Raw genomic sequence first — 25,255 nt, 5'->3', positions numbered from 1 at the left:
GCCGTGCTACCTAGCCCATGATATCCTATGGATTCTAATGTGGAGTTTATTTAGGGGACTTGAGACCGTACATTAGTGCATGAAGCATGAGGTAGTGGCGTGTACCCAGCAAATCTACACTTGCCCACAAAGAGATGGGTGGTTTGTATATGACAACTGTAAACATTGTTGGTATAGCTGCTTGTACAGGCACATGCCAGCTTCAAGCAGCCATGAAAAACTCCCAGGTAGCGTCCGGCGCAAGCGGGTTTCCAACACCAAGAGGGGCCGCATCATGCCCTCCGTCGTAAGCAACAAACGAAACCGGCCGCGAGCATCCAGTAAAATCGGTCCGAACTGAACTTGCACTGCCAGCATCGGGCCTGCCAATCTCAGTCGGGCTACACCCGTTATTGGCCGCGAATTGCTCTGCCAATGTTACGCCTCCATCAAGTGGCAGAACCGGGTCATTAATGCCATGGATGCCGAGATAAGCAATGGGGTCGCTGCCACCGTCACAGCCGCTAATAACTCCACCGCTCAACACACTGACAGCTCTGAACTCGCTCGCCCGCGCACAGGCAAGTGCGTAGCTCATCCCGCCACCCCAGCTGAAACCTGTCGAGAAGCGAGAACTTTGGTCCACGCAAAGGTCATCCTCCACCTGCTCGATGATAGCATCAATAAGGGCCACATCCTCTCCGTTGGGGTTGGCCCAGCCTGCATCCCTGCCGTTAGGGGCGACCAGAATCGCGCTACCCTCGGCCCGAGTATCCAGGCCGTACCAGGGCTCGACACTTTGGCCATCGACAATGGAGTTCATGTTGCCTCCGCGCCAATGCAGGGCGAAGATGAGGTGATGGGGCTGGGCTGGGTCGTAGCCGTCCGGGAGCTGGAGGATGTACTCGCGGTCGTTGATATTCTGCACGCCGCTGGCGAGGGTCGGCTGTTTCCCGCAGCCTGGGGAGTTAGCTGCCTGGACTGAAGTAACAAGGCTCAGTGCCAGAGCAGCAGGAAGGAGCATGAATTGGACCATGGCTGAAAAGAGAAGAAATGTCTGGTACTGTAGAATGGAATAGCCTGGACGACCTGGCTTGGTATTGACAGTCTGGATACTGAAGGGGCGCATTAATGGCAAACAGCTTGTGTTTATATAATGCCAGTCGACGTGGATTAGCCTGGTTGGCATCACGGACCCAAGGCCTCGTCCATTCTGATAACGGAGCCTTCGATGGGAGGCGTTTCAAAAAGAGTGGCTTTCAACGTTTTCAACCATGTGCTCCTAGAACCTGACCTGTTAACAGAGATGTGCAAATGCCCGTGGAGGACCTGGATAGTATCATCGCCCTGCAGAGAAAGTGGGTATGTGTGTCACAGGTTAATATCGCGTTGTCAAAGGATGCGGACCGACTGAAGAGCACTGAACGCCACACCGCTCGCAGAGGTAAGGGCCGTGGTCAAATTCGCTTTGATCGGCAGCTACGCAGGGTCTCTGACTCTCTGGGCGCCTTCTGTGCGGAAACAATATCGATTCAGCCTGAATAGTATTTGTGATATTAAGAGGCCAAAGCTCCATCGGCAGTTGAGCGCATGCTTCACTTCCGCGCAGAGCCCTGGCAGCCAAGTCTCCGCCGACTTCTGACACAAAGCCTGTCTTGGCACCTGCAGGAACGGCAAGAGCGCTCAGATAGGTACCGGAGAATCAGCTATATTAGCAGACCGCTTGGTATCCACTGCTAGAGTGACGGAAACTCTCACAGCGCATGAAATCTGATACCACGCTAATTAAGACAGTTTCAGGCAGCAGGAGGCCCATTGGAAAGTCCAGTATAACCCTTTAAGTTGTCAGGAAGCGAACTAAAGCCCACGACAATCCTGGATAATGGGTGAGACAATCTTGTATAGCGGCCCCACTTCAGCTACGTGCCAGCTAAATGAATGAATAAGCTCTTACTCAGAACCAAAGGCCAGGTATCCAACAAAGTAGGGTTTTGCCTTATCAATAACGGATCGTGCTTTCTCACTATACGCATCTTCTCGCGCACCAGTGGACCATATAACAGCCTCACACTATCTTCCCGTCCTTATGGCGGGCCTGATTCGGGATTATCAAGCTTTGTCGATTACTCTCTCGAAAAGCGGTAAATATGAAGAGTGTTGTTACGTTACCAATCAAGTACTACTGTATTGTTTCGCGCTTTATATCAGGCTGAGCAAAGGACCTATTATCCCCACAGTCGCCAGGGGCCCGATGCGGGAGCCATTGCCAAGTACCGGTAATGTGAAAACTGCCCAGATCATCGTTTAGGCTGAAGGGGGAGCGAAGGGTTACATGCTGTAAGCCAACTGGACCACACTGAAACACCAAGCGAACAGCAGCCGAGGCTCTAGAGCGCTGCGCCCTCGGCAGGCAAGCGACCACTAGTCTCCATAATGCAATTACTGCTGCGGGAAAGACCTATTTCTTAACCTTGCCGTAGAATAGCGGTACGTTTATGCGGTTTCAGGATTCGTAGCGCAAACGGGAACCTCCACTTCTTTAGGACGCCAGCTACCGGCCTAAGGATGCTTATAGTGCTGTTATTAACGTACTGTAAACAGCTTAGACCCTACATGATGCGCGTTGATCACATACTGTAAATCCTCGACCAGACCCCAGATCCAGAGTAACTTGCCCCAGTCAGATTAGATAAACCATTCCTCGCATGCAAGATAATGGTAGATGACTTGGTACTTTGATATCCTTGTAAACCATTGCTTTGAGCACCCTATAGCTATATTTTCGATGATTCTAGTGCTCTCATCGTTTCCTTGTAGTTCTTCCGAAGGTGCCGCATCGAGAGATCCAACAGAACGTCCTCGCTGTCCCCTGGAATTCTAGCCCCGGGAGCCTGTCGCGAGAGCTTCTCGACCAGCTCGCCTTGGCCAGTGCGTGTGAGCCCGTTCTCTCCAAATAGTAGGACTGCACACCGGGCATATTCCTCGAATACTATGCCTCTCGCTTCATCACATACGCAAATGCGGACGACAGGGCCACTCGAGCGGACTGAGCCATGCCGCTGGCGATGAGAAGTCGGTCGTTATTGAAGTTAGTCATAACCATCTTCATCCCTTCGCCTTCCTGTAATCTTGGTAGGAATGATTTGTAAAAGGACGGCCCGTTGGAGTTACCTGTCCGATCAGGTTTTTCACCGGGACCTTTACATCGTCCACGTCGATATACGAGGTGCCTCCCGTGGTCCCTCCGCCGACTTTGATCGGGCGAACGGTCACCCCCGGATGGTTCTTCAGCTGCACGAGGAGCAACAAGAGGCCGCCTCCACCAGGGCCCCCGGTGCGCACGGCCATACAGCGGTGGTCGCGATATTATGCTCTGTTCAGTAGGTGTAGCAATAGATGCTCCAGTAGCATAAGTATACTTTCAAAGACAGAAATTGGTGGGGATGATTATAGTAAGCTGGACATTGTTGGCGATTCCATAACATTAAGCTATCACAGACTTGGTCGCAGCTGGCTTTCGTGAAATGAGATCTTCTTAATACAGGAAGCTGCAAGGGTCATGTCTTGTATTCATAGATCAAGCAGAGCAGTCTTTGAGATGCACCAAAAGATCAATTGAGTCTTTTGATTGATGGTCTATTGGTAGTGGTACACCTCAAGGTTGTCGACTCGATGAAATGATTAGGCAACTGTCGCCTTCATGAACACACTTCGAATCTCCTTCAGCCCTTTGCCTTCCGCCAACAACAACCCAAGCAAGACCCGCGCCTGCTGAGGATTGAATATTCCACTGGCAATTTGACTCCCCTCATTGTCTCCCGTTATAGCAGCTGTAGGGACCTCGCCATTAACTGTCCGGTGGCTCAAAACAACAGGGATACTGTTCGCGGACACGATGTTGTTTATGGCGTGGGCGAAGCCTGTAGAAATCCCCCCTGCGCCCTCGCCGGCGACCACAATCCCCTTCGCACCATTCTTAACAGCACTGTAGAGCAAATCACTTTGCATATCCTCGTATGCATAGAGAATATCTACCCGGGGAATGGAATCGACGCCTGCCACATCCACGGTGTGCTTTGCATTTGCTTGAACAGCCGGGTAATAGAAATAAGGCATGTTCGAGACAATGAATCCCAAGTTGCCCTGCTCATATGCCTTGAATGTGTCCACAGTGTTTGCCTGCGTCTTCGTCGCGAAGAAGGCGGAGACAATGCGATCATTCAAAACAACCATTGCACCGCGCTCTTTGGCTTTCTTGTCTGCAGCCACAGTCACTCCCTGGAGAAGGTTCATAGGCCCATCAGCGGAAATAGCAGTGGCAGGGCGCATTGAGCCAACGAATACAATAGGCTTGCCGCAGTTCACAGTCGTGTCAATAAAGAAAGCGGATTCCTCAAGCGTATCGGTGCCGTGGGTAATCACCGCACCAGACATGGTAGGGTCGTCGCAGACCGTTTTCTGCAGCGTACGGGTAAGATTCAAGAGAAGGCCTGAAGAAACATCTCCGCTATTGACGTTGTCGAACTGCACGGCATTGACGTTGGCGATGTCAAAGACTTCGGGGATACCCGAGAGAATCTTGTTAATCCCCAAAGCGCCTGATTCATAGCCTGCTGTTGCGGTTTCATCGTCGCTTGTGCCGGCAATGGTGCCACCTGTGGTTTGTGGTTAAAGACATTCTGACTATGAATATGATGATACGTACCTGTGGCTAGGATGGTCACATTAGGAAGGGAGCCATTGAAGTGGTTAAATGATAGGCCGTTGGCATTGGTATAGGACGTGTTGGTGGCCCGTGAATATATTAAAGGAGAGGCAAAGCTTGTAGTAGTCAGAACTGAGAAGGCGAGTGTCTTGAGCGAGAAATCCATTTTTTTGTTGTATTCTTTCTCTTGTGAGGTCAAGGAATCTATGTGATTATACTTTAGGGTGGACCAGTATGAGCACAACATCCGGTGACGGTTGAGTATATTTATAAACCGGGAGAACCGGTTATGCTACCCGGTGTTTAGAGGTTCGAATCCAGTATAGTCTACTTGGCAGGTCTTGTTTGACAAGACATTTTCCATGCTTCAAACCTAAATATGTCGTTGTCTTTTCCAGATTTGTGGTAAGCACAAAAGTGGATAGGAAGTGGAGGCGCACGTTGGGGGTTGACCGGAGATCGTCATTGTTATCGACCAGGTGCCATCAAAGTAGAGGTGAACTGTCCGGAATAGAGAGCTTAAGAACTCACAAATGTGGAACGAGTCTCACAGCTAGTTCATTTAGGGTATTCCTTAGATATCTGGTTGCTTTCCTGTGACTGGAATCTGGATGGTCTTTGATGGAGCCTGCAGCTCATCAAAGACCATCCATACGAATGTTAGAATTCCATCTTGGCAAAACCGAACATCAGGCATGCCGAGCCGAGCCAAGTGCACAAGTCGGGAAACATCGGCCGGCTTCTTCTCGGAAGAATCAGAATGTGAGACAACCCCAGCTTCCTATTGGTCGACGACTGGTCAAACATGGAGTCTTCAGGCACCGGCCCGACAACCAAGCAGGCCATTTCTCTTCCCACATCCATGGGGCGCCTGTCCCCTATTAAACTTGAATACGGGGTCCATCAGCGTCCACTATACCGAAACCTTGCATGATTATAAGGGTGATTTCAAAAACGGCGCCTTCCTGTTAAGCTTCCGTAAACTGAACGCTAGATGGCCTCGTAAGAGAACTGAGTCAGAAAATGACCACGTTCTTCTGGCTACCTCTCTTCTTGGTCTTTCTGCTGTGTGGTCTTTCCCTTTGACAGTTGCTTACTTATGGTGACTAACAAACAGTATGGACCTGTGCTCTTTTTTTTTTTTTTTAAGCTGCAGGAGTTAGATGTATATATTGTTACTCGGAGTTGGTTCCAACACTCAGGGACTGGACGAAATCATGATAAGGTTTAATGCACCATTTCAATCCATTGATGGCTCAATGGACACACCAACAGTGAATAAGGGCAAAGAACTCCTACCCAAGGATGATGGCGGGTGCCGCGAATCCCCCTATCTCAGGTTCATCTACACCCGATGGTGACAACAGTGACTCCCATCCAATAGTGATAAGCACTCTGACTACTAGTAAACAAAGGAAATAGAAATAATTCCTACCTAGTTAGCTGTGCAGTTTTATTGTTGTGGTCTTTCATAAGTGAAGCTGCAATGGTAGCGGAACCTGCATGGGCGTAGAGAGGTGCAAATAATCATTTTACCAGATGTGCCTAAAAGTGTGAGTTGGACTATACCTTGACTAAAATACCTTGTAGGTATATTAAGAGATGAAGAGGTTCTTCAAGTGTATTGTGGTGGTACCACTTGATAACGATCCCGACGGGCCTACGTGGTGCCACTGCTATCAAGGATCTCTGATCTATCGACCGCGCGATGCTGACCGATATTAAATGGAGAGCGATCGATTGACTAGGAATTTCACTGCTGACACCAAGAGACAATGGAGTTGGATATCAACGTCGCGGTCTTATCCGCCCTCGTCGCTGGCCTCTGGGCAGCCATGCGCATCATTTCAAACAGGAAAAATGCCTGGATACGAGTAGGACCATCGCCAGGTCCCTTTCGAGTCAAGGCAAAAGCTGCATCGCAGTATTTCCGACACCACGGGCGGCAGATTGTGCGAGATGGATATCAAAAGGTGAGGAAAGCATACAGCCATGCAGGTAGCGTGCACGTCCTGACACTGGGGATTAGCACAAAGGAAAGAACTTTGTTGTTCAGACCGCAAATAAGGAACAGCTTGTTATCGCGCCTAGGTTCCTACCTGAGATTCGCATGCTGCCTGAAACGAAGGTGAGCCATGCGCAGGTCATCATTGATAATTTGGTGGGCGAGCACATCGGGGCGGAAATGGCGATGGAGGGCGCGCAGCATATTGATGCGGTGCGGGGGCCTCTGACAAAGAATCTCAGTAAGAAATAGGTTTCTAGGGCCAGCTGTCATGAATGAATTAACTAATGTTTGGATTGCCGTAGACAAGTTGCTGCCTGTGATGCATCGAGAGTATATCCGGACGAGTGAGTTCGCTTTCAATCAAATCCCCAAAGATAGCCGTACGTGAAGCCTCTTCTTACAACAACGACAGCTAATATGGCCTTGATAGGCCAACTGAATGCCTATCAATTCTGCTACGCTGCCGTATCCAGTATCACATCGACAGTGCTGATCGGCGAGGACCTTGCGCACTACGGCGGCTGGGACAAGATCGTGATGGAGTATTTCCCCGAAGCCTGGCGCATCCGCGAAGCACTCTGGTACTGGCCCCGCACACTCAGACCACTGGTTAAGCCCTTCTTGATCCGAAATAACCAGCTGGATGCCATTCTGACGAAGGCGGAGCGGTTCCTGGAGGAGCCGGTCCGCAGTCGACGAGAACCGCATAGTCCGGATGTCGACATTTTGAAGTTTCTGGCTGAATATAACGAGCCCTTGGGGAAGATTGCGATGCAGATTGTGGGGATTATCACAGGGGCTGTGAGTAGAGGCTGACAGTCGGGTTATGCAGCTTATACTAACGTTTGTCACTTAGCTAAATACGTCGACGCATGCTCTTACTCAAGCTGTCTATGACCTGTGCGCCCATCCAGAGTACATCGCCGACATCCGCGCCGAAGCCATGGACGCTTTAGCCAGTGAAGGCGGGCAGTGGACCTTAGGGACCACCAAAAAGCTTCATCTTCTCGACAGCTTTCTGAAAGAATCCTTACGTTTGCTGGCACCAGAGGGACGTAAGTACCACGGACAGTCGTTGGAAACCCCAAAAGGACTAATTGGAATCATCATTGCAGTGGCAGTCACCCGCGTCACAACATCCTCGTTCGGCCTGTCTGACGGGACATGGATCCCCAAAGGCACATATCTCGCCGTAGCCGGCCAAGCCATGGCGCTCGACCCCGAATTCTACAAGGAGCCGGAGATGTTCAACGGACGCCGCTTCCTCAACGCCGACGGGCTACCGATATCCCCTGAGCTCGCATTCCACGCGATCGAGCCCGGGAATGGCATGTGGGGGGCTGGGCGGCTCACTTGCCCGGGCAGATATTATGCTAGCGCGTTGAGCAAGCTGATTGTTGCTAACTTGGTGCTCAAGTATGATATAGCTTTTCCGGATGGGCAGACGGAGGGACCAGCTGGCACGGAGGATGATGCGAACTACTTGCCAAATATGACTCAGAATATTGTGTTGACGGAACGGTTGTGACGGCAGTTGGTAGAGGATTGCTTTCGTTGAAAACAGAACGGGCGGTGGCATGGGAACTATTGATGGCTGGGTTGGGCTAGTAGACTGTCTGTTAAGACCTAGAAATGCGGCTTTCGGTTTAAATCTCCAAAACACTTTGTGATTTACGGTATGACGATGGGTGGCGCCGCAATCGGCCTCTGCTTGCCCTGGAGAAAGTTCATACTTTCCATTCTAACAGTCTTGGTAAATTTCCTTGCCATCACGAGCATAAATAACCCTCCAGGTAGTTAAGCACGGGCCACAGTCCGTTCTCAATAGGGGCTGGATTCAACGGGAGACGATAAGGATAACATTCGCACCTTCGATTAAAACCCTCGCAGACATAGAAGTTCCTAGTGAGGGTCCCATTCATCCCGACGCCAGAGGAACCCTCATCTTGCTATCCCCCATAGTTATTGCCCAGGTCCCAACTGCATCATCACGCTCCGTAATCCTAAGACGCACATTCTTCTTCGGGCGCGGTAAAGATGCTATCTCCATCGACCTGAGAGTAGGCTCCCTAATCCAGCCTTTTGGGCTCACCGCGGCCAAAGAAACCCTGCAGCATAACAAGGCCGTAATAATTAGTATCTCAGTAGAGGCAAACTGGCGCGCGGGACACATATGAGGCGGGACCCCCCACGGCTGGAAGCTGCTCGGGGAGATTTTCGTCTTGGTCCCGCCGGGTATGAAGCGGTAGGGGTCGAAGCTGCTAGTATCGGGTCCCCAGATATTCGGGTTGTGGTGTGTTGGCTTGGATAGGATTTGGAGATAGTTGCCTTTCTTCAACATATGCCCGTCTAGTACGGTATCTTCGGTGATTGCACGAAATGCAACCTGGTAGTGTCTTGTTCGTTGTGTCTCTTGGTAGGCGGATAGCAGTGCCTGGCAATTGCTCTTAAGGGCTGCGACGTCAAGTACAAAGCCTGTGCCAGTCCTTTGAACGGCATTGCTGTATATCTCGTGACGGACAACCTCCAGCAGCTCAGGACGGGAGAAGATCTCGTGCACCGTCCAGAAGAGCGTCGGAACGGTATTTGGATACGCGGCATCGCAGAGCGTTGACTGCATCCGCGCAGCTTCGGCTTCGCTTATGCCGGCCTTAAGGAGAATATCCTGACGCTCTTTCACGAGCAATGAGACGTCGCCAGGGACGTTCTGGAAGTAGTTCTGGAATGCATCCCAGACTTTGGCGCGAGCCCTAAAGCCTGTGCCCAGGGGATCTATTCCCACCATATGGCCGAGCCTGTGCTCATCCCAGACCCTATTTGCATCAGATGGAGTGCATGTAAGCCACGCGGGTGAATTGACGCATTAACATACCACATCGCTTCCTCAATTGTAGGATCCTTGAGCGGATGCCGCATGCCATACAGACCGGCTGCTGTGGCCTGGACAACCGCATGCTTTACCCAAGAAAGCAGTTCGATTTCATCCTGTTTCAACAAACTCGTCACCTCAACAAGCGCCTGATTTCCCATCCGGAGGTTCTGCGCATTCAATGCAGGACCGGGCGACAACGCCTGTTTAGCAGAGTGACTCCAGCTGGCTAGGATATCTCCACAGAAAGCCTGAGTCGCCTCCTCACTCATGTCCGCGTGGATCTTGTTATGGACTTGGAGTAGTGGTGTGAATGACAGCGTCTTTACCTTTTGCGCTAACTGTGCTATTCGTGGGGAACTAGTGATGTATACCTTGAAATTCAGAATACCGACGGTATATATCTCGGAATTTGTATTTCGGCTGTGTGCCGTTGGATCAGTGTCTATTCATGTTCTAGTTGGGTCTAATCAAGGCTTACCAGAGGTAGTTGTAGTAGTCGAAGCCATGGCGAGCGAAGCCTAGCAAGTGGCCGATGACAGGTAGAGGGAAGCTAGGACTTACGCGGCGAGGCTCTCGTGGATCGTCAAGGTGGGAGAAGACGCATTCGATAGTGTAGGTGACAATGGCAATTATACCCAAGATGAGTATCAACATTGCGATCATCGTGAAAATGGTTATAGCAGGTAAAAGACCGAGTCCGGTACCATTATGCTTAACTACGACTAGACCAGGTCACGGCGCAGGCATCATGAGGTTGCTTAGAGCCCGAATCAAGTTAATTTGCATCTTTATCAAGATGCGGAAATGATACCATGGTGGCACCACCGGAGGTGTGGCATACAATTCGGACCGGGCCTCCAAACAGAGAGTATATGATACTAGCCAGACCACTGGGATTGGCATCTATCTACAATCCGTATCAATTGCTCGACTCGTAGCTAACCAAGATGATATTCCATCCACCCTCCTGGCTGCCTGCCATTTCACAGGAATTGGCGTCTGCTCGCCCAGTGGGAGACTTTGTCCTTCACAGGCTACCCGGCACAACACCGGAACAGAAAGCCCTCGTCTCTGCCATCACGCAGAAGGGCAAAACACATCGAGAGCTCGCGGAGGATGTGGAAGTATTGGCAGCGGGCCTCGCTCACGACTTGCAATGGACTCCCAACGAACCGGCGAAAGGGGGAAAAGTAATCGCGGTCTTGTCAGAAAATACGGTAAACATTATGGACCCTTGACCCCGATAGAAGGAATGCCCATCTGACGGATACATGGAAGGTTGATTACCACACGTACACCTGGGCTACACACCGTCTTGGAGGTACCAGTCTCCTTCTCCATGCCAGCACCTCCCCGGCCGAAAATGCGAAGCACCTGAGGCATAGCCACTGCAATATATTGATTGTGTCTCCGGCGCTGATCGAGGCTGGGCGTGCTGTGGTTGACAATGCCAACGTGCGATTATACCTAACTGGACCAATGGACGGGAATCACGATTGGAAACCCTTGATGAGTTGCTGGAATTGGGCAAGACCTTATCTCCTATTCCAGCGCTGGACTGGCCCCCTGAGCAGGCGGGCTCTCAGATTGCGTATCTATGCGCAACAAGTGGCACTTCCGGGACTCAAGTGAGTTGATATCAACACACACGTTCGCGTGTGAATGAAGTACGCTAATCTAGGAATAGAAGCTGGCGCGCATCACTCACCACGGCATCATCACCAATATCCTTCAAATGAACTCAATCGATAGCCTAACCCATAACGCGGGGCCGGAAGTCGTCTTGGGCATTCTTCCCTTCAGTCACGTTCAAGGCATCATCGCGACGTTAACCCATATCTACCTGTGCGACCAACTCATCGTCCATCCGACGTTCGACATGAAGGCGGCGCTGATGTCCATCCAAACACACCGCATCAACCGGCTCTACGTGGTGCCGGCCATCCTTGCGGCCCTCGTCGGGAATCCGTTCCTGTTCAAGGCCTTTGACCTGTCATCTGTTGATAAGGTCTATGTTGGAGCTGGTAGTCTAGGGCATGATCTCTATAACAAAGTCAAGGTGGCACAGCCTACTTGGAAGATAACAATTGGCTACGGTATCTCATAGTCCGCTCTCTCGCTCATGGAGTAAAAAGCATACTGACAGGGAGACCACTACCAGGCCTGACCGAAAGCTCAGTAGGCGTGACACTAAGTAGCCCCCACGAGTATCTTGAGAATTCAATCGGAGTCCTCCTACCGCATTACACGGGTCGCCTCCTCCGCGAGGACGGCAGCGAGGTAGACTCCTTCGATGAACCGGGGGAGTTACTACTCGCATCGCCAAACCAAGCGGTCGGGTACCTGGGAGATGACGAGGCCACCGCAGCTACGTTCGTGGATGGGTGGCTGCATACAGGCGACGTCGCCATCTTCCGACGGAGTGCCCGCGGCGACAGCCACCTTTGTATTGTTGATCGTTTGAAGGACATGATTAAGGTCAAGGTAGGGGAACATCAAGCAACCGCCTTTACCCTGGCAGGCCAGGCAAACTGACGACCCTGGCAAACAGGGCATGCAAGTTTCCCCCGTCGCCATCGAAGACTGTCTCCGGCAGCATCCGGGGGTCTCTGCCGTAGCTGTGATCGGAGTACCGGATTATCTAGCAGGGGAGAGGCCAAAGGCGTTTGTTGTCCCGGCAAAACCAGCTGGCGAGGTAGAGGCAGAGGCGCTCTTCGAGGAGTGGGATGAGTATGTCCAGGGCAAACTGACGGAGCCGCACTGGTTACGGGGACGCTATGAGCTCCTGGACGCCCTGCCGCGGACCCCATCGGGCAAGGTGACCAAGGGAGTTTTGCGGCAGAGAAATGGGAATGTCTAATTATGATGTCGAAATATAGGGCTGGTTGGGGGGCAGTGATTGTTGGATGCTTACTCCGTGGTGCCACCATATTAAAGTGCATTTAGGGCCACTGAGGGCCGTGGTGCCACGACCGTTTATAGGGCGTATTTAGCCCCCAGGATATCCCATGGCGCAGCACAAGGAGTCCTGCTTGCAGCCACAGGACGTGATGGGGCCGAAAATAGAATCCAAGTTAACGCCGTTTCTCGTGGATATCAGACTGTGGCGTATATGGGACCCAGGTTGCTCCGACCGTGTAGTTGTATCAAGCTCGTTCTCGGTCATAGGCAGTAACCATGGAGGAGTGCTTGATAGACGTCCACAATTTATGGGGCCCTCAGGTCCAAGGCTGTGGCACGGACTTCGACCTGACACTCCTCTTCCAAGAAATCATCCTATCCATCTGGCCTCTGGCCATAGCAATCTGCTGGGCGCTATGGCGAATATTGGAGCTCCACATTAAGGACAGCATCGTCGCTTCATACATGCTCTACGGAGCGAAAGCTGTGAGTGTCATCAACCCCCTGAGGTTAGGTCTGCAGCTGATCACACGTTGGACCACGGCGGACAGGTCGGCTACATCTCATCAATCAACCTCCAGATCTCGCTCCTCGCCGTCCAAGCCTTCGTACAAACCTCCCGCACCGACGCGACAATCCCAGCAAGCTGCGTTGGGATTGTCGGCAGCGCCATCCTCGCAACAGCATCTCACTACGAGCATACTCGAACACCGCGCGCATCGACCATCTTACTCCTTTACCTGGGCTATTCCACCATCGCGGATGCGCTGCGCGCGCGTACCCTCTGGAGCATCCCGGATAACCACATCTCCGCGGCCGTCTTCACCCTCTGCTGTGCCTGCAAATTCGGGATCCTTGTCGCCGAGCGGTGGAGGAAGAGCGTGCGTGCGGACAGACATCAGCCCACGCCCGATGAACAGGCGGATATCATATCCCGGGCATTTCTGTGGTGGATTGTCCCGTTGTTTCGGACGGGGAGGAAGAAAGCAGCTCTGCCTCTGACGTCGGAGAAGCTTCCAGATGTCGAGCGCAAACTTGTCCGTCCTGTTGTGGTCGCGCTGAAGAGCGAGGGACAGGGCGCCCGCGGTCTCAAAGGGCCTTCCATCTTCCATGACATGTTTTCCGGTCGTGGCTGGATGCTGCTGAGCCCGGTGGTTCCGAGACTGGCGTATATAGGCTTCACGTTCGCGCAGCCGTTCCTCGTCCATCGCGCGACAGCGTACATGTCCGAACCAGCAGGGCCGAATATCTACAAGATTGGAGGAGGCTTGATCGGCGCTTATGCGATCGTCTATGTGGGGATTGCGGTAAGCATGCGGTCCGTATTGAACCCCCGGGTATATGCTGACGAGGAAATATCCAGGCGTCTCAATCGTTCTATCGCCAATGTACTGCGCGGGTCATCACGGCCCTCCGCGCCGACCTGGTCGGGAAGATACACAGCCATACACTGAAACTTAGCTCGTCGTCTGCATCGCGCAAGTCTGCGTCGACCCTGATGAGTGCTGATGTCGAGCGATTTGTGGCCGGCACGCGCGACATGCATGAATGTTGGGCGTGCATCATCGACGTCGCGCTCGGGCTATGGCTGCTTTCAGAGCAGCTCGGGGTTGCTGTCGCGGCGACAGGAGGACTAACAGTGACATTCCTGCTCCTCACCATTGCCATTCTGAAGCCCGCTGCTAAGCGGCAAAGCAAATGGCTCAGGGGCATGGAGAACCGACTCGCGGCCACGACGCAGGCTCTACAGACCATGAAGGGGATCAAGATGACCGGCATTGTGTCGGTCATTCGCGGCGATTTGGTGGCCCTGCGCAAAGTTGAGGTTCGTAAGCTCAGGCGCTTCCGGTATATCTTGCTGGTGGTAGCATGGGCAGCTTGGATTCCTGTTATAATGGCGCCTATCCTGGGCTTCACGCTGTACAGCCTGGCCTTCGGGCACACGCTGACACCTGCTGTTGTGTACCAAGCGTTGACAATCTTTGAAATCTTCGGGAATGCTGTCGCTGTCCTGATCAATAGTTCAATTCAACTGGCCACCGCCGTTGCTTCTCTTTTACGGATTCAGGGCTTCCTGCTCGACGACAACACGCGCCACGATAGTCGACTGATTCTTTCTCCAGCTGCGCACGACGACGTGCGCTCTTCCACGGCAGAGGATGAGACACCATTACTGTCCCCCGCTCCAACCGACTCCGATGATGTGCTTCTCCGCAGACTCAGCCGCCGACTGTCTAGACGACAGGCTCCGCGCGTGGCGCTCCAGCTCACCCGCGCCTCGGCCGGCTGGAACGCAGACACCGGGACGATCGTGCAAGACGCAAATCTGGCCATTGTTTCGCCGGCTGTGCTTGCCGTGGTGGGACCCGTGGGAAGCGGCAAGACGACGATGCTTCAGATGCTGCTTGGGGAGGCGCAGACGGAGGGCGGGTCGGTGGCACTGTCGAGCTCGCATATCGGCTACTGCAGCCAGACGCCGTGGCTGATCAATGACACCGTGCGGAATAATATTGTTGGATCGGGTCCGTTCGAGGAGCGATGGTATAACGCGGTCATCCGTGCGACGGCGCTGACCAAGGATCTCAGGGGGATGCGGCATGGGGATAGCACGGTTGTTGCGTACGAGGGGGGCAGTTTGAGCGGGGGCCAGAAGAAGAGAGTCGCTCTTGCGAGGGCAATTTACTGTAGAGCGCCGATTGTCATACTGGATGACCCGTTTAACGGCCTGGATGGCGGCACAGAGGCTGCGGTGTTGGAAGCAGTGCTCGGCGGGGAGGGCCTGTTGCGCAAAGGCAACACCCTGGTGGTGTGGGCTACCAGCACAGGTGAGTAACCTGTCTCTACAATACGAGGCCTTGACGCTAAGCTGGTGTAGCCCAGCAGGTGCGGTTCGCAGACAGAGTCATCTCGCTTACGCAGACCGGAGGGCTCCGCAAGCAGGACTCGTTGGTGAAGAAAGCCCGCGGATCTCAAGTCGCAGGCGAAGAAGAGTCGAAAGAGTCCGAGGAGAACATCAGGGCCTCTGTTTGGCGAGGACTGTCCACGCGCGAGATTTTTCAAGAGCCTTTACTAGGCACTTTGCCGGAGGAACCAGCGTCTGCGCAGGCTATCCACGCGACGGCCGGTATATACAGATACTACGTCAAGTTCTCTGGCAGGCTGAGATTCTGTGTCTTCTTGCTACTCTGCGCGATCTTCGTCTTTGGCATCACATTTACTCGTGGGCATCCGTTCATTTCCCAGGTGGCCAACAGCTAACGGAACTGCTGTAGAATATTGGGTCGCCCGCTGGGCCGAAAGCAGTGTGCGCGACCCAAACAGCCCTCAGGACCGCTACATTGGCGTCTATTTCGCCCTTGGTGCTGTTGCTCTGGTAGCCTGGACAGCCGCAGCAGCGTAGGCCATACTCCCTTTCAATGGGTCAATCCCAAACTCACCGGATGATAGCTTCTTCGTGATTTGCATCACCCAACGTTCCGCAGACCGCTGCCACGAACTCATCCTCGACACCGTCCTCGCAGCCCCAATGTCCTTCTTCGACTCGACGGCCGCAGGCGAGACCATCAACCGCTTCAGCCAGGACATGCAGCTGATCGACACAGAGCTGCCCTACGACATCCTCGGCACAGTCACGCAGGCAATGGTCGTGGTCGGACTCGGTGGAATCATCATCTACGGCTCGCCGTGGTCTGGTCTTGCGATTCCCGCCGTCGCCATCGCAGTCTACTACGTGCAACTAGTCTATCTGCCAACCTCGCGACAGCTCCGCGTGTTGGAGATCGAGACCAAGGCACCGCTATTCTCGCACTTCCTGGAGACGCTCAACGGGCTGGCTACGATTCGGGCCTTTGGATGGACCGCGGACTATGCGCGGCAGAACATCGAGACGATTAAGGCCAGCCAGAAGCCATTCTACCTGCTCTTCTCGGCGCAGAACTGGCTGAATCTTGTGCTCGATTTGATCACGGCGGGGTTGGCCGTGGTTATTATGTGTGTGGGGGTTGCTACCAGATCGCCTACGAACTCGACCCTCGGGCTGGCCTTGCTGAGTGCGTCAAATGTCGGCCTGGCCGCGAAGAGGTTGGTTTCCTACTGGACCAAGATGGAGACCAGTATGGCTGCTGTCGAACGCGTGAGGGCCTTTACGGGGGAGACGCCCTCGGAACTGCCTTCGAAGCAGGACACCACTGTTGGCAGCGCTGATGACAAGGCATGGCATGGGGAGGGGAGTATCACATTCTCCAAAGTGTCTGCCAAGTACATGTAAGTGCCCGATCCTACCAAAATGTTCTTTGCTCAATGATAGATGTGCTTGTAGACCGACCTCGCCGCTCGTCCTCAGCAGCGTTTCCTTCACCATCCAACCAGGACAACGAGTCGCAGTCTGCGGCAGGACCGGAAGGTATGTAGTCACACAATAGAAGGACCCGTTAATTTAGTCCGATACTGACATAAACAGCGGCAAGAGCACACTCCTCGGCGCACTGCTGCGCCTGATAAACCTACACAGTGGCAGCATCCTAGTAGACGGAGTGGACATCTCCACGATGGACCCCAACCGCGTTCGATCACGCTTCATCACGTTGCCACAGGAGCCGGTGCTTGTTAACGGGACAGTGCGACATAACATGCAGCTGTACGTGCCGGATTGCGAAGACTCGGCTATGATCGCTGCCCTGCAGGCTTTCGGGCTCTGGGAGACCATTCAAGCCCAGGGTGGTCTTGATGTCCCATTAGCAGAGGGTCATTTGTCGCACGGCCAGCGGCAGCTGTTCTGCTTCGCCAGGTCAACATTGCAAGCCGGGAACACGGTTGTCCTTGATGAGCCTTCGAGTCAGATTGACAGGGGGACTGAGGAGATGATGGATCGGGCGATTCGCGAGAGATTCCGTGGGCATACGGTGCTGTGTATAGCACACAAGCTGAGTACGATTCTGAGCCTTGATACGGTGATTGTTATGGACTCTGGGTGCGTAGCAGAGACTGGCAATCCGAGAGAGCTGTTGCAGGACCGCAGCTCGTTGTTTTCGAAGCTCATGCAGAGTCGGCCAGATCAGCATTCGCCGAGTAGATAGATGGATAGATGGACGGATAGACAGATTGTTTAATACATAGGGTTAATCAGGATGTGTCGCGGCTATACCAGTCCTCCTCTAGCCATGTAAGTTCTACCAATCTAAACACGCATAGCTATGAGTAGAAGAATAACTACGAGAGAGAAACGACTTCATTCGCCCGGAGCGTCACCGTCCACCGCTGAAATATCCAGCCACTGCTGCAACTTGCTCCGCAACTCGTTCCCCTCCGCCTCATACCGCTCATACGTCGCTATCAAGTGATCCGTATAGTGTAGGCCCCTATCCAAGACAGCCGACTTGGTCGGCATCTTCTGTGACCCCGTCCCTTCTGTTCCCTCCGATGCACCCGGCCCGTTTGATATTCCCGGTGTAAACGTGTTTGACGCGGGAATCAAGGCATTGAGCTGCTGGATCTTGCTGTTCACCACGGACCGATACCGCTTCTCCACGGCGGCATGGGGACGGGGGCGCTTCGGCTTTACCTTCTCCTGCTGTTGCCGACGGCGCTGGGCTGCTGTTGCTGTTGCAGCTCTGGTACTGGATTGCCTCGTGGTCGGCTGCCTGCGCTGAGATCGGGGCTGCGGGGGACGCTGGGTGTCTTGGTCGCTTATCCGTGGAGGGGTGCTGCTGACGTCGAGCTCGGCCTCGCCTTGCAGCTGCATCGCATCGTCATCTTCGTAGTATTCCTCGTCGGAGTCGTCGTATTCGGAGGATGAGGTTGAGGATGAGTTGCCATTGGTGGCGTCGTCGTCGTCTCCTCCGCCGCTATTGCGTGGTGTATTGCCTGTGCGGATCGAGGGGGAAGGAGTCAAGGCTCCTTGGTTGCCTACACTTCCAGGTCAGCTGGTTAAGAAACAAGGGGTTCAAAATACGAACAAAGCTCGTCGAAATTGTTGGCATCCAGCAGCCGTGCCACGCGGACGAAGCGCCTGAATAGCTCAAAGTCCTCGCGCGATGCGGCATACTCCGAGGCCATGGTCGACGTGCTTTGATCTCGTATATCCAAGGTCTGGGAACGCCCCTTATTGCCTGTCATGCTATCTTGGATGAGTAGTCAATACTAGAGGCCTCCTTGTTGGGTGACATGATACGGCCCCCAGGAGGATGCGGACCGCCCCCACGCATTGCCTCAAGCCACGAGCTCGCCATTGGCGCTGTACAAATTGCAATGTCTTGTGTGATGGGCGAATCATCGGGTTTGCCCTGGTTTGCCCCCTCTTTCGGCTGCCAGGCCGTGCCGGTTCTAGGGAATGGCAGGCTAGGCCACACCGTATATTCTTTGTAGGATTCGCACAAGACTCCAGGCCCGCCGTAGTAGAGATACAAGGATCTCTCGGCCAGTCACAGACGGTGAAAATGCCGAATTGTTGGCTTTCTTGGATTCATTTATGTTGTCACGTCGGCTGTGTCTTGATGAAAAGGATAGAGTATCTGCAGGAATATCCAGCCCCAACCGTATACCGAGTATATTAGTGGAGCTGCATGCACATCAGCATTGTCTGAAATCAATTCTGCCCTCCCGCATTGTCATTCTCTCGCCAGCAGAGTCTGTCTGATCATTGGAAGCCAACCGTGCTTCAGCCACCCGAGTATGTCCACCAACCTCGCAGGCGACTTGAGCCTGCCGTCAGCGGAGTGCCAACAAGCTCCCACACCTGCCATGTGTATGCCATGTTAGCACCCGTGCACGAGTCGAGTGTTGACGCGCAGGGCAGTTCGGGACCTCTGCGACCTAGACGCCGGTGCCTTCGACAGCGCCATAGATCTCGACTCTCTTGATTTCGTTGCCGCGTCATCGTCTGACCACCACCGTCTTCTCGGCTGCAGTTTGCTGACGGGACCGGAGGGTGGGAGTTGCCAACCTTGTCGACAGAACTCGACGACTGGACCGTGGCCCTTGTTGAGCCCGCTGTCGCTGGCGAATGAGAATAATACAGGTACCTAGGCGACCTCCGGGTCGTGGCCTTTGCTGACAAGGTTGCAGCGAGCTTCACTGATCCCAACAAGCCCCGCGATGTCTCTGCGGGGGGAAAGGCGAAGCCCCAGTCCAGTCCGTGCGAGCCCCGGCAAAGCGGGTCGGGGCCCAACAAGCTTCAGGTAAGCGTTCCACTTGTTGTCTGCAGAATTAATCAAGGCTCAGCCAGGCGGCACGGGCCAGGGGCGGAAGAACAAGACGACCAAGGCAGGCCAGCGACCGCATTACGCCGTTGAAAGACGGTACCGCTCGACGCTCAACGAGAGATACGCGGCACTCACGCGAACCCTCCGGAGCGACACGCTGCAGCGAATATGCAAAACGGAGGCCGTGGATTGGAATATCCATCTGGAGGGATTGAAGGAGAGGGATATGGACGAACAGGCGGCTGGGGCTGCGCGACAGGGGAAGACAGCTACCCTGTCAGCGACCATTGAAGCGATCGGGATTTTGACCAAGTGCTGTCAGAGGGAAGCAGATGAGCTGGAACGCTTGCGAGTGGGTGTTCGCGAGACAAGAGAGCACGTCAGGCAGATGGTCGAACAAAGTAATAATTGACAGTATGGGTTGCCTTGTGCATCCAGCAGAGTAGCTGGTAGACGCCAATATATATTTCGGGACAACCCGGAAACCAATGTTAGGGGCACCACTGGGAAGGAAGACAATCGACATGTCAGTAACCAAAGATACATATAGCCGCTACGACGTGGATTGTCTGCCACCTTCTTTGATTGGGGCTAAATTGTGGTTTGATGTCGGAGTTGGTTTCCGGATCTCGAGCCAGGTACTTAGGGTTTGGAATACGACCATCGTGATATTCTGCTAGGAACTATCCTGACGACAGTGATATTCTAATCTTGTTCTTCCCCAGTAGAACCGACCAGGAGCCTATCCCCTCCCTGCGTTCACTGACCTTCAACCGCATATCCTCCTTGGGATGCGGCAGCGTCGCGATCGAGATGGACTTGGTGGCTGGTTGCGTCTCCCACTCTCTGTCCACTGAACTCAAGTCCACGCGCAACACCATCAAGGCCACAATGATCAGAATCTCTGTCGCAGCAAATTGCCTAGCAGGACATAGCCACGGCGCCGAGCCCCAAGGTAGGAAGGCCGTCGGCATGACCTTTGTCTTCGGTTCCCCTGTATACCCTGGCACAAATCGGTAGGGGTCATATTCAGGAGCATCAGATCCCCATATTGAGGGATCTCTATGGATTGATTTGGCGGGGAGATGCAGGGCAGTTCCTTTCTTGAGGAAGTACTTTCCATCGATCAGTGTGTCTTCAATCACCATGCGCATGCCGACCTGCGCATGCCTCGTGCGCTGTGTCTCTTGGAGTGCAGACAACAAGATATGGCACTGGGTCTGGAGCGCTGCAATGTCTAGTACGAAGCCATTATCCGCGTCCCTGGACCTTTGCACAGCTTTAGTTGACACCTCCTGCCGGATATCCTCTAAGAGCTCCGGCCGACAGTATATGTCGTGGATCGTCCAAAACAGTGTAGGGATGGTGTTGAAGTAGGCATTGCTGAGGGTCGACTGTAGCTTGTACGCGTCTTCTTCGCTCAGTCCACCCTCGCGAAGGACCCTATGACGCTCTTTAATCACCTCCGATGCGTCGTCCGGAATACTCTCAAAGTACTCCCTGAATGCCGCGAACACGGCCGTCCGGGCTTTGTACCCTGTGCCCCAGGGATCGAACCCAAATATATGGCCCGGTCGAGCTTCGTCCCATGTCCTACCACCATGAATCATTATACATCACAAGTTGGATGGTTAACCTACCACATTGCCTCTGCGATGCTCGGATTTTTAAACGGGTGCTCCGCCCCGAACAAACTGGCCCCCGTTGCTAGCATGACCGTCCGCTTCGACCACTGGAACAACTCAATCGTAGGCTCCTTGTTGGCCATATTACTGACCTCGTCCAGCGACTGCTGCGCCATGCGAAGGTTCTGATCATCCAGGGCTGGCCCCGGCGTCAACAGCTCCTTGGTGCGCTTGCTGAAATAGTCGGCCAGGTCGCCGTCGAACAACGCATAGGCCTCGTCACTGATCGTGCCGTGCAGTTTCCCGGCATGACGGAGAAAGGGCCGCAGAGATATAGCCTTTGATTTTGCAAGGAGGTTTGCAACGCGCGGGTCGTGCGCGATGTACACTTTCCAAGTTAGGCAGCCCAGCATGTAGATGCCTGTGTTGGCAGCCTGACTGGGAGATATCAGCCTTTATTATACCCAGATTTGGGTCTAGATATGGGTCTCACTTGGTCAGCATGTAATAGTCGAAGCCATAGCGGAGAAAGCCGAGAGCATGGCCGATGATGGGAATTCTTGGGGCTAGTCGTGGGGGCTCACGGGGGTCGTCGAGGGCTCGCGAGAGCAATTCAAGGCAGTAGGCCAGGATAGTGACCACAGCAAGGGCGAGGGCTGCTTCATTGAGCATGCTGACGAGCTAGCGCAGAGATCGACGTTACAGTTACTATCAGTAACTCGAGAGGAGCTGGAGTACTTAACGTGTTTGATCTCCCGTGGCACCACCGCGAGTTGTATAGAATGGTGCCACTATAGATGGTATTCGATTTGATATTTATAGCATGAGCATGAGAACGACTGTTTTTCATGCAACATTCCACCTGCCACAAAATGAAGCCCACCATTCGAACCCATCAGCCTCGCCCCGGGCGCCTCAAGGGCGTCTGGCTCTTCATGTGCGCCATTGTGTACCGCTACCTCTGCGAGATAATCTTCTTTCGTATCAAGATTCAAACACGCAAGTTCTGGGCCGCCCAGAAGCCCAACTACGTCAAGTCCTATTCCGTGCGGCCCATGCTCAACCACCACATCTTCATCCCACAGTCCCACCAAGAAGGCCAGACACACCCGGTTTACTTCCTGATCCATGGCGTTGCATTTATCATAGGCACGCCGGCAATGGACAACGCCCAGTCGCGATTCCTAGCAGACAAGCACGACTACGTCGTCGCCTCACTAGCCTATCGCCGCGCCCCAGAGCACCGCTTTCCAACGGCAATCCATGACATCGCGGCAGTAATAGAGGCCATTCTCGACGACGGAAGCCTACCCATAGACAGGACCAAGGTAGTGGTAGGCGGATTCTCTGCCGGAGCCACGATCTCTCTAGCCGTTGCACAGCTGCCGAGTCTCAAGAAGCGGATTACGGCTCTTGTGGCTTTCCAACCCATGACCGACCGCTCTGGCGAAGCCCGTGGGACATACCTAGAGAAGATGCCATGGGGAGGCGATGATGACATGAAGAAGACACAGGAGCTCTCGGACTGGGCTTTCCCTGCGGCTGGGCAGGATTTGCGTGACAGGCTCTTGAGTCCGTATCATGCGTCGAGGTCTGATATCCCGCAGCCTGTGTGCTTTGTCACTGGAAGCGCCGATATGTCTTGTCAGGAGGCGTGTCTGTTAGCTGCCAAACTTGCCGGCCGATCGAGTGACTGCGTGCTGGGAGCTTCCTGGGAACAGAATCGAGTCAAGTACTGGTGCGCGAAGGATATGCCGCACGGATGGACGCATTTCTGGGTGCAGCTGCAGGGGGAGTGGCGCAATGTGCAGTTACAGGCACAGCAGCAGGCGTGGGAGGAGGTTACGACGTGGCTGGATGGGACTTTGTACGGTTAATAAATATCGCGTACATATACATATATATATAATTACTGAGTGTGCTCGAATGCCAGTAGACGGTTTAAATACAAGCACGAGCGCCCATATATAGTTTCCACAGCCCATCCGTCGAGTTCAGGCAGGCTGTACCGTAGGAGCGAGGGATAGACCACCATCAGCTACACCAAACTGGTGGTGCCACTAGGATTCACGTTAAATAAATCAGTCTGGCCCAGCTTGGCTATTGTGCCACTTGTATGCAGAATCACAATGGCAGCCATCATGTACGCTCTTCCCGACCTCGGGCAGTACTGCAGATCTGGCCTTCTGTTCCTGGCTTCATGGGCTTTGTTTATTATTTATCGGACATTGCTGGTCGAACGAGACCCCAATACATTACCGTATTTCGACCGGCCTCCCGGCAAGACTGGCTTCAGTCTGCGGACATACTACAGGTACTACACAGACTGCGGGGGGTTGATGCGAGAGGCGTACGAGAAGGTGAATTCTCAGAACCTGCCTTGAAGAACAATATACTAACAAGCAATAACTCAGTTCCTCAGCAAAGGAAAACCAGTCTTCATCCCAGGCCTGGGCAGTCGCAAGGAGCTCATCCTGCCCAACACGTCGATGAAATGGGCTCTCGCACAGCCACCGCATATCCTCAACCAGCGCGCCGGAGTTTTGGAGCAGGACTGTCCGAAATATCTACTGGGCGACGATTCATTCCTCACCGACCCGTGGCAGGGGCTGTTAATCAAAGCGGAGCTGCAGCCATCGCTGGACCATGTCTGTGCCGTGATGAATATAGAGCTCGAGGCCGCATTTAGTGATTATTTTGGCAACGATACGGACACTTGGAGAGAGATTGACCTCCTCAGTACAGTGAGGAAGATTATCGGACGGGCATCGAGTCGATTTACCGTCGGCGAGCCACTGTGTATGTCACCTACTCTCCTTGCACTGTGCGAGAGTTAACAAGCCCAGGCCGCAACGAGGAGTATATCAAGACCACCTTCGACACAGTCGACCAAACCCATCTGGAAACCGGGATTACCCTATTAACCCCGACGCTTCTGCAGCCGATAGTTGGGCAGTTTGTAAGCAGACGGGCAAACGCCCGATTCGCCAAACTCGCCCAGATGATCAAGTCTGAGTACGAGCATCGCCTCGCCATGCTGCAGTATCCCCGCGGCGACCCCCAGATCAAGGACCAAGAGCCAAGCGATTACTTCCAGATCATGCTGCGCTTCGCACAGCGAGAACGCCCACAGGACCTCGCCAGCCTCGAAACAATGACGCGGCGTCTGTTCCTGGCAAACTTCGGCTCAATGCACCGCACCTCATTCCAAACAGCTAATATGCTGCTGAATATCGTCGACTCAGATGTAAAATACAATACCATAGACATGCTCCGCGAGGAGATCTCGCGTGTCTTGACACAGGCGGGCACTGAGGCGAGCGACATGGCCTCGTGGAATCGGGCGAAACTGGGGCAGCTTCTTCGGGCTGATAGTGTCGCCAGGGAGACGATGCGGTTGAATTCCTTTGATAATCGGGGCTCTGTGCGCAAGGTCCTTGCTGATGGGGTTATCACGGAGGATGGGCTACCGCTGCCACGGGGCACGGTGCTGTCTTTCCTGGGCCATCCGGCGCAAGTGGATGAGGATGTGTACGGAGATGCGCGAAAGTACGATCCGTTTCGGTTCTCGAGACCTCACGAGGCAACGATGGCGCCGGCCAGCAAGGCAGAGGGAGAAGAGGGCAAAGTAGCTCCGTCCGTGCCGGGGCTGGGGGCGCAGTCGTTCGTGACGACGAGTCCTTACCACCTGCCGTTTGGGCATGGGAGGACGGCTTGCCCTGGACGGTTTCTAGTTGATTTGGAGCTCAAGATGATTGTTGCGTATGCAGTGACCAGATACGACCTCGAGTTCCCGGCTGCGTATGGCGGGAAGCGGCCACGACCTGTTTGGCTGTGTGAGTCTATGGTGCCACCCAAGGGAGCTAAGATTCGAGTCAAGAGGCGGAAGGTGTAATGGAGGTAAAGAATGGCTTTCTGGAGTTGTTTTGAAACTTTACAGTGTCGAACAGACAGACAAATCTAAGT

General features: G+C 53.7%; 12 protein-coding genes across 12 annotated transcripts; 6 read left to right on the top strand and 6 right to left on the bottom strand.

Annotated features, from left to right (window-relative positions):
* Nucleotides 1-202: 202 nt before the first annotated feature.
* Nucleotides 203-1,015, bottom strand: APUU_31778S (alpha/beta hydrolase family esterase; the record flags this gene model as incomplete). Its single annotated transcript, XM_041703020.1, has 1 exon — nucleotides 203-1,015. One exon carries the CDS (start codon nucleotides 1,013-1,015, stop codon nucleotides 203-205), a length of 813 nt encoding a protein of 270 aa, XP_041555747.1.
* Nucleotides 1,016-2,968: 1,953 nt separating this feature from the next.
* Nucleotides 2,969-3,327, bottom strand: APUU_31777S (uncharacterized protein; the record flags this gene model as incomplete). The annotated part of the gene is made up of 2 exons (XM_041703019.1): nucleotides 2,969-3,100; nucleotides 3,151-3,327. 2 exons carry the CDS (start codon nucleotides 3,325-3,327, stop codon nucleotides 2,969-2,971), a joined length of 309 nt encoding a protein of 102 aa, XP_041555746.1.
* Nucleotides 3,328-3,660: 333 nt separating this feature from the next.
* APUU_31776S (asparaginase) lies at nucleotides 3,661-4,850 on the bottom strand (the record flags this gene model as incomplete). Its single annotated transcript, XM_041703017.1, has 2 exons — nucleotides 3,661-4,634; nucleotides 4,685-4,850. The coding sequence occupies 2 exons, from the start codon at nucleotides 4,848-4,850 to the stop codon at nucleotides 3,661-3,663; spliced, it is 1,140 nt and encodes a 379-aa protein (XP_041555745.1).
* A 1,609-nt stretch (nucleotides 4,851-6,459) lies between these two features.
* APUU_31775A (cytochrome P450) lies at nucleotides 6,460-8,220 on the top strand (the record flags this gene model as incomplete). Its single annotated transcript, XM_041703016.1, has 6 exons — nucleotides 6,460-6,657; nucleotides 6,714-6,930; nucleotides 6,995-7,072; nucleotides 7,123-7,493; nucleotides 7,549-7,747; nucleotides 7,808-8,220. The coding sequence occupies 6 exons, from the start codon at nucleotides 6,460-6,462 to the stop codon at nucleotides 8,218-8,220; spliced, it is 1,476 nt and encodes a 491-aa protein (XP_041555744.1).
* A 390-nt stretch (nucleotides 8,221-8,610) lies between these two features.
* Nucleotides 8,611-10,227, bottom strand: APUU_31774S (cytochrome P450; the record flags this gene model as incomplete). Its single annotated transcript, XM_041703015.1, has 3 exons — nucleotides 8,611-9,505; nucleotides 9,565-9,984; nucleotides 10,043-10,227. 3 exons carry the CDS (start codon nucleotides 10,225-10,227, stop codon nucleotides 8,611-8,613), a joined length of 1,500 nt encoding a protein of 499 aa, XP_041555743.1.
* A 284-nt stretch (nucleotides 10,228-10,511) lies between these two features.
* APUU_31773A (putative NRPS-like protein biosynthetic cluster) lies at nucleotides 10,512-12,424 on the top strand (the record flags this gene model as incomplete). The annotated part of the gene is made up of 6 exons (XM_041703014.1): nucleotides 10,512-10,781; nucleotides 10,843-11,019; nucleotides 11,079-11,192; nucleotides 11,252-11,660; nucleotides 11,726-12,048; nucleotides 12,116-12,424. The coding sequence occupies 6 exons, from the start codon at nucleotides 10,512-10,514 to the stop codon at nucleotides 12,422-12,424; spliced, it is 1,602 nt and encodes a 533-aa protein (XP_041555742.1).
* Nucleotides 12,425-12,741: 317 nt separating this feature from the next.
* APUU_31772A (uncharacterized protein) lies at nucleotides 12,742-17,540 on the top strand (the record flags this gene model as incomplete). Its single annotated transcript, XM_041703013.1, has 8 exons — nucleotides 12,742-12,951; nucleotides 13,017-13,772; nucleotides 13,829-15,290; nucleotides 15,341-15,685; nucleotides 15,738-15,861; nucleotides 15,913-16,728; nucleotides 16,784-16,867; nucleotides 16,925-17,540. The coding sequence occupies 8 exons, from the start codon at nucleotides 12,742-12,744 to the stop codon at nucleotides 17,538-17,540; spliced, it is 4,413 nt and encodes a 1,470-aa protein (XP_041555741.1).
* Nucleotides 17,541-17,692: 152 nt separating this feature from the next.
* Nucleotides 17,693-18,519, bottom strand: APUU_31771S (uncharacterized protein; the record flags this gene model as incomplete). Its single annotated transcript, XM_041703012.1, has 2 exons — nucleotides 17,693-18,369; nucleotides 18,420-18,519. 2 exons carry the CDS (start codon nucleotides 18,517-18,519, stop codon nucleotides 17,693-17,695), a joined length of 777 nt encoding a protein of 258 aa, XP_041555740.1.
* Nucleotides 18,520-19,134: 615 nt separating this feature from the next.
* On the top strand, nucleotides 19,135-20,076 carry APUU_31770A (uncharacterized protein; the record flags this gene model as incomplete). The annotated part of the gene is made up of 4 exons (XM_041703011.1): nucleotides 19,135-19,207; nucleotides 19,259-19,480; nucleotides 19,528-19,640; nucleotides 19,684-20,076. 4 exons carry the CDS (start codon nucleotides 19,135-19,137, stop codon nucleotides 20,074-20,076), a joined length of 801 nt encoding a protein of 266 aa, XP_041555739.1.
* A 271-nt stretch (nucleotides 20,077-20,347) lies between these two features.
* Nucleotides 20,348-21,961, bottom strand: APUU_31769S (cytochrome P450; the record flags this gene model as incomplete). The annotated part of the gene is made up of 3 exons (XM_041703010.1): nucleotides 20,348-21,257; nucleotides 21,305-21,727; nucleotides 21,783-21,961. 3 exons carry the CDS (start codon nucleotides 21,959-21,961, stop codon nucleotides 20,348-20,350), a joined length of 1,512 nt encoding a protein of 503 aa, XP_041555738.1.
* A 200-nt stretch (nucleotides 21,962-22,161) lies between these two features.
* On the top strand, nucleotides 22,162-23,166 carry APUU_31768A (alpha/beta hydrolase; the record flags this gene model as incomplete). Its single annotated transcript, XM_041703009.1, has 1 exon — nucleotides 22,162-23,166. The coding sequence occupies one exon, from the start codon at nucleotides 22,162-22,164 to the stop codon at nucleotides 23,164-23,166; it is 1,005 nt and encodes a 334-aa protein (XP_041555737.1).
* A 252-nt stretch (nucleotides 23,167-23,418) lies between these two features.
* On the top strand, nucleotides 23,419-25,184 carry APUU_31767A (cytochrome P450; the record flags this gene model as incomplete). The annotated part of the gene is made up of 3 exons (XM_041703008.1): nucleotides 23,419-23,649; nucleotides 23,704-24,088; nucleotides 24,136-25,184. The coding sequence occupies 3 exons, from the start codon at nucleotides 23,419-23,421 to the stop codon at nucleotides 25,182-25,184; spliced, it is 1,665 nt and encodes a 554-aa protein (XP_041555736.1).
* Between the last annotated feature and the right edge of the window lie 71 nt (nucleotides 25,185-25,255).

The sequence above is a fragment of the Aspergillus puulaauensis genome, chromosome 3 (assembly GCF_016861865.1).
Source record: "Aspergillus puulaauensis MK2 DNA, chromosome 3, nearly complete sequence".
In the NCBI taxonomy this organism is placed as follows: Eukaryota; Fungi; Ascomycota; class Eurotiomycetes; order Eurotiales; family Aspergillaceae; genus Aspergillus; species Aspergillus puulaauensis.
The sequence above is the reverse complement of the archived record's forward strand: the minus strand, read 5'-3'. Positions and strand labels throughout refer to the sequence as shown.